General features: G+C 45.9%; 1 protein-coding gene across 1 annotated transcript in view; it reads right to left on the reverse strand.

Annotated features, from left to right (window-relative positions):
- LOC126281791 (myrosinase 1-like) overlaps positions 1 to 12,410 on the reverse strand; it is a 121,538-nt gene extending 109,128 nt beyond the window's left edge. The window contains exon 1 of the mRNA XM_049981004.1: positions 12,247 to 12,410. Coding sequence (XP_049836961.1) covers positions 12,247 to 12,400 — 154 coding nt within the window. The 5' untranslated portion in view covers positions 12,401 to 12,410. The remainder of the gene's footprint in view (positions 1 to 12,246) is intronic.
- Between the last annotated feature and the right edge of the window lie 1,200 nt (positions 12,411 to 13,610).

Consider the following 13,610-nt stretch of genomic DNA (forward strand, 5'->3'; position numbering starts at 1 on the left):
GTAGCCGGAGTCAGCCCAAACAAACACTGCTTTCATGGGGCGCCATTGTCGGCGAGAGGACAATATGAGTTTAAAGTGGAACTGTACGGTCGCTTCGATAGAGCGGTCCCAGATTAGTACAGTGAGACATTACTTTTATCTACGTGTATTAACAGGGACAGTGAAACGCTCAGAAATTTCGCTAGGCCTACACCAGCAGCCCAGCACTGTGGCCCGGGCCCACCTTGACTGTTACTACCATGCAGCAGCGCAACTCAGTCGCTGTTGCAGTACTGGTTATTCGTCGTGTTTGACTGTCCCTGATGGTATACAGGGTGTTACAAAAAGGTACGTCCAAACTTTCAGAAAACATTCTTCACACACAAATAAAGAAAACATGTTATGTGGACACACACACATGATTGCAGTCTATGGCTGCCGAGACCACAGCAGCCAGAGACTGCGGTCACGTGTGTGTGAGTTGTGTGTGTGTGTGTGTGTGTGTGTGTGTGTGTGTGTGTGTGTGTGTGTGTGTGTGTTCTTCCTCCGAAGAAAGGCCTTGTTGGCCGAAATTTCATTTTCTGACACTCTTTCTGTTGTGCCTATTTGCGACTTAGCATCTCCGCTACACAGGGTGTTACAAAAACGTACGACCAAACTTCCAGGAAACATTCCTCACACACAAGATTTTATGCGGACATGTGTCCGGAAACGCTTAATCTCCATGTTAGAGCTCATTTTAGTTTCGTCAGTGTGTACTGTACTTCCACGATTCACCGCCAGTTGGCCCAATTGAAGGAAGGTAATGTTGACTTCGGTGCTTGAGTTGACATGCGACTCATTGCTCTAACGTACTAGCATCAAGCACATCAGTACGTACCATCAACAGGTTTGTGTTAATCACTAACGTGATTTTGCAGTCAGTGCAATGTTTACAAATGTGGAGTTGGCAGATGCCCATTTGATGTATGGATTAGCACGAGGCAATAGCAGTGGCGCGGTACGTTTGGATCGAGACAGGTTTCCAGAACGAGTGTGTCCCGTCAGGAAGACGTTCGAAGCAATTGATCGGCGTCTTAGGGAGCACGGAACATTCTAGCCCATGACTCGCGACTGGGGAAGACCTAGAACGACGAGGACACCTGCAATGGACGAGGCAATTCTTCGTGCAGTTGACGATAACCCTAATGTCAGCTTCAGACAAGTTGCTGCTGTACAAGCTAACGTTGACCACGTCACTGTATGGAGAGTGCTACGGGAGAACCAGTTGTTTCCGTACCATGTACAGCGTGTGCAGGCACTATCAGCAGCTGATTGGCCTTCACGGATACACTTCTACTTCATCCAACAATGTGTTAATCCTCATTTCAGTGCAAATGTTCTCTTTACGAATGAGGCTTCATTCCAACGCGATCAAATTGTAAATTTTCACAATCAACATGTGTGAGCTGACGAGAATCCGCACGCAATTTTGCAATCACATCATCAACACAGACTTTCTGTGAAAGTTTGGGCAGGCATTGTTGGTGATGTCTTGATTGGACCCTATGGTCTTCCACCTACGCTCAATGGAGCACGTTATCATGATTTCATACTGGATACTCTACCGCCGGCCGCGGTGGTCTCGCGGTTCTAGGCGCTCAGTCCGGAACCGCGGGACTGCTACGGTCGCATGTTCGAATCCTGCCTCGGGCATGGATGTGTGTGATGTCATTAGGTTACTTAGGTTTAAGTAGTTCTAAGTTCTAGGGGACTGATGACCACAGATGTTGAGTCCCATAGTGCTCAGAGCCATTTGAACCGTCTGATACTCTACCTGTGCTGCTAGAACATGTGCCTTTGCAAGTACGACACAACATGTGGTTCATGAACGATGGAGCTCCTGCAGATTTCAGTCGAAGTGTTCGTACGCTTCTTAATAACAGATTCGGTGACCGATAGATTGGTAGAGGCGGACCAATTCCACGGCCTCACGCTCTCCTGACCTCAACCCTCTTGACTTTCATTTATGGGGGCATTTGAAAGCTCTTGTCTATGCAACCCCAGTACCAAATGTAGAGACTCTTCGTGTTCGTACTGTGGACGGCTGTGATGCAATACGCCATTCTCCAGGAATCAGCGCATCAGGGATTCCATGCGACGGTGGTGGATCCCGGCTAACGGAGGACATTTTGAACATTTCCTGTAACAGTGTTTGAAGTCACTCTGGTACGTTCTGTTGCTGTGTGTTTCCATTCCATGATTAATGTGATTTGAAGAGAAGTAATAAAATGAGCTCTAACATGGAAAGTAAGCGTTTGGCAACATTGAGAGGTAGAGGGCGTTCCCTAGGCCAAAGCGAGCATCGCAAGCACACGGTAGTAAACACACGTTGTAGTGTCCAGTCGCGTGAGAGATGTCAATAATAAATCCAGCCAAGTGCTAGCCATGCGCCGTCACCCGCCTCCTAGACACGGCAGGAATAACACCGATCGCAAATTTTTCGGGAATCGAAACAGTTTACGGCGAAGGTGTTACGAACAGAACGAGTCCGTTTAAGTGATGTAGGGAGTTCAGTGGAGGCAGAACAAATGTGCATGACCAACAAAGGAGTGGAAGACATTCCATTTTGACTAATATGTTGGTGCAAAAATTTGGGGGACTGTTCATCAAGACCGCCGATTGACGGTGGACGACATTTTTTGCGATGTTTTCATAACTGTCCAGAACGCTCTTACACGAGACACGCACAGAATCGTTGCTATGCAGGAGACTGTGCTCAGGATGATTCCCGATAGAGCTGCCAGAACAGCACAAGAGGGATCGGATCAGTGGCGCCCGTAAGTTTCTTGAGCGATTTCAATAGAAAGCTGGCGATTTTCTGAGCTCTTTCATGATGGAGGTGAAACGTGGCTGGGTCGTTACACGAGACTGACAAAAAGACAGTCGTCAGAGTGGCGTCACACCAATTCCAGATCTGCCAAAACATTCAAGACCACAATTTAGAGAAAAAGAAAAAAAAAATCATGGGCTCAGAGTTATGGGACTGAAAAGGCAAGATTCTGGTCAGATTTCTGTTTCAGGTGCGCACCATAATGCAAAACGATATTGTGAGCCAATGCGTGTTGCAAGGCAGCGCCCGTCCTCACACAACCTCAGCCACCAGGGCGCTCTTGCACTCATTTGGTTGGGATGTTTTGAACTACTCTCTATATTCCTCTGACTTATCGCTTCAGTTTATCGTCTTTTGACCTCCTTGGAGGGATAGATGAGTGGAATTAAATTTTCAAGCGACGAATAGGTGCCGAAAGAGGTTCTAAAGTACGAGAAGGAGCTGGTGGAGGAGTTCTTCGAGGAGGGCATAAAGAATTCCGATGGCTTACCGCATGTTCTGAACGGGATGGGGAGAACGTGGAATAATAGTCTACAAGTGTCCCGACAATACGCTGTAGTGATGACTGGGTGTTTTGTGCTGTCCTTACGTTAGTTAGGTTTAAGTAGTTCTAAGTTCTAGGGGACTGATGATCATAGATGTTAAGTCTCATAGTGCTGAGAGCCATTTGAACCATTTTTGAATATGCTGTAATTTTTTTCAAGTATACTTTTCCCAAAAAGTTTAATAGTACGCTTACCGTCTGGACACGTCTGTATGGAAAAATAATGTTTTTGGGAGAAGTTTTCGATACGTGCAAACCCATTCATAGCCGGACACTGGTCTTAGTGTCTAGCGCTACCTATCCGATATTGTACACTATAGTGGATGTGAGGTGGTATCTTTTGTGTTTGAGGAGGGAAATATTGAGAGGTGGTGGTGGTGGTTAGTGTTTAACGTCCCGTCGACAACGAGGGCATTAGAGACGGAGCGCAAGCTCGGGTTAGGGAAGGATTGGGAAGGAAATCGGCCGTGCCCTTTCAAAGGAACCAACCCGGCAAAACAGTCCTCTGGGCCGGATATTGAGAGGTGCCAGTCCGTTTCTGACCTGACACATCTCATTTTATTGCGCGAAATCCATGAATGATGGAGTCATGTTTGTACAGATCGAGTTACGCTTATGGCTAAATACAGTACTGATGCCAGTGATTGTACTAGACAAGCCATCTCTTCCTGTGAAGATGTCAGTGATTGTAAAGAACAAGTCAGTTTTCCGAGAGATTATAACTGTCCCTATTCTGACTGGGAGTTCTTGCGTGTGGACTGGGGCCGACAGCAGGAGAGGTTCTGACCTTTGTCCGGCGGGGCACAGGTACTCAGCCAGCCAACGATGATCTGACCCTTCATCCAGCACAGGTTCTGCTAAAAACCCTAATAACAACGAGTCATCCTGAGACTCGCACGTAGTGAATAAATGGTCGTTACATTGCTAGACCCAGCTCGGTCAAAGAATGCTTTGAAGAAGGTAGTTTACTCAGTCCGTTGGCTTCTCGGGAGGCCGGTAGAGTGGGGAACACTTTGAACAGATTCCTGTCCCCTGTCGTCCCGAAGAAAGTGGTTCTTTCTTTACTGAGTTTCTTTACTCTCCGCTAACCACATGCTACTCCCCGTGGCATGAGGAATTCTTCCACCAAAAGGTGGGAACCGTCCTCATTACGTGCTGTTTAAAAAAAAAAGAAAAAAGAGTATGAGGCTAGGAGGCCACTCGCCATGGTAGCCGAGAGCGCTAATGTGCTGCTTCCTGGACTTGGGTAGGTGCGCTGGTCCCGGATCGAATCCGCCCGTCGGATTAACGACGAGGGCCGGTGTGCTGGCAAGCCTGGATGTGGTTTTTAAGCGGTTTCCCGTATCCCACTAGGTGAATACCGGGCTGGTCCCGACGTCCCACCTGAGTTACACGACTCGCAGACATTTGAAAAACGCTCGCACTATTTCATGGCTCACACTAGACACAGACAGTTGGGGTACGGGGGGATACGGAGTGGCGACAGGAAGGGCATCCGGCCACCCTCTGACACTAACATCGCCAATCCATAGCAACGAATCCGACCCTGCAAATGATGAATGATGAGATTTTAAAATCTCGTACAGCAAAAAACTGCGGATTGAAGAATAAAAAAGGAATCAGTCGTGTAGGGAAGCAACACAGAATGTTCTAGAACGGCGTCGGCTGGAAGCCGGATGATTGAACAGCTTTTTATGACGTTTCTTTGGTAGTAGAACAGGCAACGCCTTAACAATTCCGGCATCGAAAAGACTTTGGCGCGCGCTTTTCACTGGAGGATTACACGAGAGTTGCAACTTCGATAGTGGCAACAATTTATATACAGATCGTACAAAATAGATACGTGTTTCAAAGTTTTACTGAGTTTCAAAGTAGTCACCACCATTGTGTATAAACCGTTGCCAGCGATGTCGAAGTCGAAGTATACTCTTAGCAGTGCCAGTTGTGTTGACAGTTCAAGCGGCGCGGTCTATTGCCCGACGAATTTGTATCAGTACTGAAGCGAATCCCGTGAAGTGTTTCCTTCAGTTTAGAAATCGAGTTGAATTCGCGAGGGCTTAAGTCAGGGGAGTGCAAAAAAATGGTTCTGAGCACTATGGGACTTAACGTCTGAGGTCATCAGTCCCCTAGAACTTAGAACTAAAACCTAACTAACCTAATAACATCCATGCCCGAGGTAGGATTCAAACCTGCGACCGTAGCGGTCGCTCGGCTCCAGACTGAAGCGAGTACAACCGCTCGGCCACACCGGCAGGCTCAGGGGACTGCAGTAGATGGTATAGCACTTAGCAGCCCCATGAGTCAAATAAGACAGTAACATCTTGCACTGTACGTGCTTGAGCATTGTTCTGCGAAATGATGGTACGTTCCGGCAGAAAGTGTCATCACTTCTGTCTCTAAGCAAGCTGTAGGTTGTGTTACAAAAATGAACAGCATAGAGACAGAAGTGATGACACTTTTTGCAAGACCGCGCCTCTCGAACTGCCAACACAACTGGCACTGCTAAGACTTCCACGACGCTGGCAACGGTTTATACACAATGCTGGTGACTACTTTGATGGTCAGTAAAACTTTGAAACACGTGTCTATTTTTTACGATCTGCCACTATTAATGTTCCAACCCTCGTATTTGTGGCGCGGTGTCTGTTCAGATCAGGGAGAGGACACACGGACCAGAAAGAAACTATGCGAACAGATGCAGGGCAGTAATGACGTCAGGGTTCAGACCAGAGGCTTCAGTCTTCGTGCGACGGAGTGCAGCAGCGAATGGAACTTGCGTCTGAAGAGATGGACTGGACGTTGTGTGATGAAGTTGTCTGACAACCATACACAGCCTGCATGCCGTCACAACGATCGTGGCGAGATTTTCTGGTGGCTTCCGCTGGTTAGCGCTTAATTAAATGGATTCGGGCTTTTCCGTGACAAGGGGGACAGGGTTAGTTTCTCTTCTGTGATAGGTATGATCCTGCAATCACTCTGCATTCACCATGGTTATGTTTCACGTGATGAATTTGGTAGGAAGATAGTATTTCCGAAACCCGACTCCTTTTTTCCAATTTTGCCAAATTCATCAGTGCTAGTTGTATCGGTAGACACGCGATACCATGCGTAACCTAATACGTTGCAAACCTCAGCCATATGAACGGGTTCCTCTCGCGGTTTCTGCGTCAGTTTCTGTTGGTGACAGAAAGGTACGGTTGATGTTTTGTATAGCTCTTGTGCTAAGGACTATTTGTATACCCCACAGAAGGTCTGTCTTAGTGTCACTATCCTACAGTAATACAGAAAAGGGTCAAAGTATGAACATTACACAATTCCTCTTGCCGAGGCAAATGGAGCACATAGGTCAATTCTTCTTGCATTTGGTGTAATGTGTGATGAGTCTTAAGCGGCTTCTCGACGTAGCAATAGTTCACGAGCGGTTTCTTAGTAAACCTCATGAGAACGGTTTTTTTACCATTTTCTCGCTCCAAAGCCGATCAATGGATTGCAAGACGGCTATCGACAGGAAACGGCCGAAATTTTTACGATGTATTCCTGAGACCACGATCTCGAACGACCTTGAAAATTTTCTTGATATCTTTACCCTTTACCGAGTTACAGAGATATTGAAGAAGCTTTTATGCACACAAAAGCCACTTTGAGGTGTAAATTAGTTTACCGTTATTTCAATGTGACATAAGTAAACTACCATAATTTTGTTGTTCCATGAAGTTGGTTTCATAGGAGTGACGCCCCCTGCTGTGGCAGGGAAAAGCAGGGAATAAGGGAAAATACTCCTATCAGAGCACAAATAAGGCGAATATGCTCTGTTTAAAAGATTCTCATTCAAAAGCGGGATACCAGCTACCTCATTTACCTTGTTACCTGTAAACATTTCCTAGTAAATTTTGGGATGCGAACATATTTGCACTCTTTTTGCTGAGAGGAAAGGACACACGGCAATGGGACAGATGCGGAAAAGTAATATATGTTGGAAGATAGTAGAAAGTGGTTGTGATACAGTAAGGGTGGAGGAGACAACGGCAGTGTCAGTGAATGAAAAGTGCCATAGTGCTCAGAGCCATTTGAACTATTTCGCGTTCGGTTGGCGCTTTGCAGTACGATGACGTTTGGTTTGTGGGCGTTCAACTGCGCACTCGTCGGCGCCCCTACGAAGTCCAATTTTTATAGCATCCCAGTTTCTTACATAGTACAATCTAGACACTGTCACGAATGATGATGATGAAATGATGAGGGGACAACACAAACACCCAGCTCCCAGGCAGAGAAAATCCCCAACCCAGCCGGGAATCGAAGTCGGAACCCCCTGATACAGCGGCAGCAGCGCTATCCACTAGACCACGAGCTGCGGACGTTTTGCAGTGTTTATGAGTGTTTGGGTCAGCCTCATTCTGCCAACGGCCTTGTCAAAGAGGTCGGAGGAGCGGATAGAGGTTCAGGGCACTCTCTTGTCCTAGGGGTGGGAAATTGCCCCTAAAGGCGGAAGAATCAGCAATGATCAACGACATGAGGATGCAGAAGGCAATGGAAACCACTGCATTAAAGACACGTAACGTGTATCCACAGGACATGTGGCCTATAGTTGAAGAAGTGTCATGATGATCTCTCCATTGGCAAAAGATTCCGGAATAGTCCCCCATTCGGATCTCCGGGAAGGGACTGCCAAGGGGGAGGTTACCATGAGAAAAAGATTGAATAATCAACGAAAGGATAATGTTCTACGAGTCGGGGCGTGGAATGTCAGAAGCTTGAACGTGGTAGGGAAACTAGAAAATCTGAAAAGGGAAATGCAAAGGCTCAATCTAGATATAGTAGGGGTCAGTGAAGTGAAGGGGAAGGAAGACAAGGATTTCTGGTCAGATAACTATCGGGTAATATCAACAGCAGCAGAAAATGGTATAACAGGTGTAGGATTCGTTATGAATAGGAAGGTAGGGCGGAGGGTGTGTTACTGTGAACAGTACAGTGACCGGGTTGTTCTAATCAGAATCGACAGCAGACCAACACCGACAACGATACTTCAGGTATACATGCCGACGTCGCAAGCTGAAGATGAACAGATAGAGAAAGTGTATGAGGATATTGAAAGAGTAATGCAGTATGTAAAGGGGGACGAAAATCTAATAGTCATGGGCGACTGGAATGCAGTTGTAGGGGAAGGAGTAGAAGAAAAGGTTACAGGAGAATATGGGCTTGGGACAAGGAATGAAAGAGGAGAAAGACTTATTGAGTTCTGTAACAAGTTTCAACTAGTAATATCGAATACCCTGTTCAAGAATCACAAGAGGAGGAGGTATACTTGGAGAAGGCCGGGAGATACGAGAAGATTTCAATTAGATTACATCATGGTCAAACAGAGATTCCGAAATCAGATACTGGATTGTAAGGCGTACCCAGGAGCAGATATGGACTCAGATCACAATATAGTAGTGATGAAGAGTAGGCTGAAGTTCAAGACATTAGTCAGGAAGAAACAATACGCTAAGAAGTGGGAAATGGAAGTTCTAAGGAATGACGAGATACGTTTGAAGTTCTCTAACGCTATAGATACAGCAATAAGGAATAGCGCAGTAGGCAGCGCAGATGAAGAGGAATGGACGTCTCTAAAAAGGGCCATCACAGAAGTCGGGAAGGAAAACATAGGTACAAAGAAGGTAGCTGTGGAGAAACCATGGGTAACAGAAGAAATACTTCAGTTGATTGATGAAAGGAGGAAGTACAAACGTGTTCCGGGAAAATCAGGAATACAGAAATACAAGTCGCTGAGGAATGAAATAAATAGGAAGTGCAGGGAAGCTAAACGGAAATGGCTGCAGGAAAAATGTGAAGACATCGAAAAAGATATGATTGACGGAAGGGCAGACTCAGCATACAGGAAAGTCGAAACACCCTTTGGTGACATTAAAAGCAACGGTGGTAACATTAAGAGTGCAACGGGAATTCCACTGTTAAATGCAGAGGAGACAGCAGATAGGTGGAGAGAATACATTGAAAGCCTCTATGAGGGTGAAGATTTGTCTGATGTGATAGAAGAAGAAACAGGAGTCTATTTAGAAAAGATAGGGGATCCAGTATTAGAATCGGAATTTAAAAGAGCTTTGGAGGACTTACGGTCAAATAAGGCAGAAGGGATAGATAACATTCCATCAGAATTTCTAAACTCATTAGGGGAAGTGGCAACAAAACGACTATTCACGTTGGTGTGTAGAATATATGAGTCTGGCGACATACCATCTGACTTTCGGAAAAGCATCGTCCACACAATTCTGAAGACGGCAAGAGCTGACAAGTGCGAGAATTATCGCACAATCAGCTTAACAGCTCATGCATCGAAGCTGCTTGCAAGAATAATATACAGAAGAATGTAAAAGAAAATTGAGAATGCGCTAGGTGACGATCAGTTTGGCTTTAGGAAAAGTAAAGGCACGAGAGACGCAATTCTGACGTTACGGCTAATAATGGAAGCAAGGCTAAAGAAAAATCAAGACACGTTTATAGGATTTGTCGACCTGGAAAAAGCGTTCGACAATATAAAATGGTGCAAGCTGTTCGAGATTGTGAAAAAAGTAGGGATAAGCTATAGGGAGAGACGGGTCATATACAATATGTACAACAAACAAGAGGGAAAGATAAGAGTGGACGATCAAGAACGAAGTGCTCGTATTAAGAAGGGTGTAAGACAAGGCTGTAGCCTTTCGCCCCTACTCTTCAATCTGTACATCGAGGAAGCAAAGATGGAAATAAAAGAAAAGTTCAGAAGTGGAATTAAAATACAAGGTGAAAGGATATCAATGATACGATTCGCTGATGACATTGCTATCCTGTGTGAAAGTAAAAAAGAATTAAGTGATCTGCTGAACGGAATGAACAGTCTAATGAGTACACAGTATGGTTTGAGAGTAAATCGGAGAAAGACGAAGGTAATGCGAAGTAGTAGAAATGAGAACAGCGAGAAACTTATCAGGATTGATGGTCACGATGTCAATGAAGTTAAGGAATTCTGCTACCTAGGCAGTAAAATAACCAATGACAGACGGAGCAAGGAGGACATCAAATGCAGAATCGCTATGGCAAAAAAGGCATTTCTGGCCAAGAGAGGTCTACTAATATCAAATACCGGCCTTAATTTGAGGAAGAAATTTCTGAATACGTACGTCTGGAGTACAGCATTGTATGGTAGTGAAACATCGACTGTGGGAAAACCGGAACAGAAGAGAATCGAAGCATTTGAGATGTGGTGCTATAGAGGAATGTTGAAAATTAGGTGGACTGATAAGGTAAGGAATGAGGAGGTTCTACGCAGAATCGGAGAGGAAAGGAATATGTGGAAAACACTGATAAGGAGAAGGGACAGGATGATAGGACATCTGCTAAGACATGAGGGAATGACTTCCATGGTACTAGAGGGAGCTGTAGAGGGCAAAAACTGTAGAGGAAGACAGAGATTGGAAGACGTCAAGCAAATAATTGAGGACGTAGGTTGCAAGTGCTAGTCTGAGATGAAGAGGTTAGCACAGGAATGGAATTCGTGGCGGGGCACATCAAACCAGTCAGTAGACTGACGACAAAAAAAAAAAAAAAACCATGAGTGTTAGGTGTGGTCGCTGCCACCCTGTGGTGTTGAGCGAGACATCATCGGTGTATTTCGATGCAGTGTGTACATCAAGGGGAAAAAGTTCGGTGTTTATCTGCTCTATTCTCGATCTTTTACGAATATTCTTCAATGTCAGCAAACGTTTTCCAAATTTCTAAAGTATTCTCAAATGTTCTAGAATATTCGATAATGTTCTGCATTATCCCGGAGGGTTCGTTAAAGTTTTCTAATGTTCTTGAACGTTTCATAATGTTCAAAAATGTTCTCCGGATTCTGTAAAGAAGTGAATGAGTGAGAGTGTATTTCACTTCAAATTAGAGTATTTTTGAATACTTAAATGGATTTACGGCTATTTCTGAGCGTGAAATTCGAACAGTTTTACAGTTTTCTAAATGTTCGTTCTTACTAAGTTCTCGAATGTTCTCGAGTGATCGGGAATGTTCTCAGAAAAGAACTCAAACCCAAAACCGTGCGAAGCGGGTCTGTTTCGGAAATGAAAACAGGTGAGGGGGAACTCACAGAGTTCTCGTGGGAGCCGACAAGGCTTAAATTCCGTTTGGTGTAATGGCTGCCACAAATCTGCTGGTGACAGTCGCGCCTTGCGAGGAAAATACCAGCTGAATAAGAGCGCCAGACAACAGATGTTCCGTGATGAATAAGTGAAACGACCATTCACATTGTGGTGCAAAAGAGCATACGGATTCCGGTTCATTCAGCCAGATTATATTTTCCATCAACTGCCAGCTCTGTGACATTTCGTTCAGTGTGGATGCACTAATATCGCCCGAACTCCTCCGGGAATCAATAATTTCCGAATAGGGGTTTAATGGATGTCGGAAATCTGATTCGGTCAGGGATCGTTTCTTCATGGCCGGAGCGGTTAAGGTATCTGCCCTCGACGAGCGGAAATCCAGGCTCGAGACCCGGTGCAACACACATTTTCAGCTTTCCACAGTGCCCCGTGCGGCTGAAGGCCAATAGTTTTTCGCCAACCCTTTCCCTTTCCTTACAATTCCTCTTCTTCATACACAAAGTCACGCAATTCACAGATGGGGCTGACACGACTTCCCTCGCTCTGGTAACTGCCAACTGTGGAGAGAGGAAGTGCATCCGACCGCAGAGGTGGATGAAGATAAATTTTCCAAATCTTGAGTACATCGGAACCCATACCGGACGGGATTAACGAGAAGAAAGTGCATGCTTGTCCGTGACAGGTGCGCGCTGCCGTTTGGGTGCTGGTGGTCGAGCGTTTACCTCCCTCGTTCCAGGCGCCTTCTATCTGGTACGACGCCGTGGCCACGCCGAACAGGAAGTCTGCAGGGAACTGGCCGGCGTCCTGGGCGAGCCCCCAGGCGGCGGTCGAAGCCACCACCAGCAGCAGGCAGAGCGCGCGGGTCTCTGACGTCATCTTCACCGTGGTCCGCATCCCGCGGCCCGCGCACGTCCCTTTATACGCAGCGCCCCCAACCTGTCGGTGCAAGAGTGCGTCTCCTTATCTTGGCGGCTGCCATTGATTGCGATAACTCCGCCGAAGGGAACGTGCGTCAGCAGTTGGGTTCGGCCGTGCTTAGCTACACGTCTAACGGTGAACTGATAAGTCCGATGAATGTCCGTGAAAGAGAACGGTTTGTTGTTAACTGGAAACATAGGTACCAACGTAACTTCTTTCATCTACATCTACCCATCTACATATACTCCGCAAGCCACCTGACGGTGTGTGGAGAAGGGTACCCTGAGTACCTCTGTCGGTTCTCCCTGCTATTCCAGTCTCGTGTTGTTCGTGGAAAGAAGGATTGTCGGTATGGTTCTGTGTGGGCTCTAATCTCTCTGATTTTATCCTCATGGTCTCTTCGCGAGATATACGTAGGAGGGAGCAATATACTGCTTGACTCTTCGGTGAAGGTATGTTCTCGAAACTTTAACAAAAGCCCGTACCGAGCTACTGAGCGTCTCTCCTGCAGAGTCTTCCACCGAAGTTTATCTATCATCTCCGTAACGCTTTCGCGATTAATAAATAATCCTGTAACGAAGCGCGCTGCTCTCCGTTGGATCTTCTCTATCTCTTTTATCCGCCCTATCTGGTACGGATCCCACACTGCTGAGCAGTATTCAAGCAGTGGGCGAACAAGCGTACTGTACCCTACTTCCTTTGTTTTCGGATTGCATTTCCTTAGGATTCTTCCAATGAATCTCACTCTGGCATCTGCTTTACCGACGATCAACTTTATATGATTATTCCATTTTAAATCACGCCTAATGGGTACTCCCAGATAATTTATAGAATTAACTGCTTCCAGTTGCTGAACTGCTATTTTGTAGCTAAATGATAAGGGACCTATCTTTCTATGTATTCGCAGCACATTACACTTGTCTACATTGAGATTCAATTGCCATTCCGTGCACCATGCGCCATTAGCTTAGATGCGAGCGGATGAGAAACATTTGTGTTTGATGTATCTGTTGAGCCGCCTTTACACCCGAGCGAACGCGCGTTCGCTAGCATTCGTTTGTATCTGTTCACAGAGCGTTTACACTAGAGGACAACACGAGATAACGACCATGGCTTGTGAACGCTGCGTTACTGAATTTTATCGCTTGCAATCGGTACACCGGACATT

This window comes from Schistocerca gregaria, chromosome 7 (assembly GCF_023897955.1).
Source record: "Schistocerca gregaria isolate iqSchGreg1 chromosome 7, iqSchGreg1.2, whole genome shotgun sequence".
Taxonomy (NCBI): domain Eukaryota; kingdom Metazoa; phylum Arthropoda; class Insecta; order Orthoptera; family Acrididae; genus Schistocerca; species Schistocerca gregaria.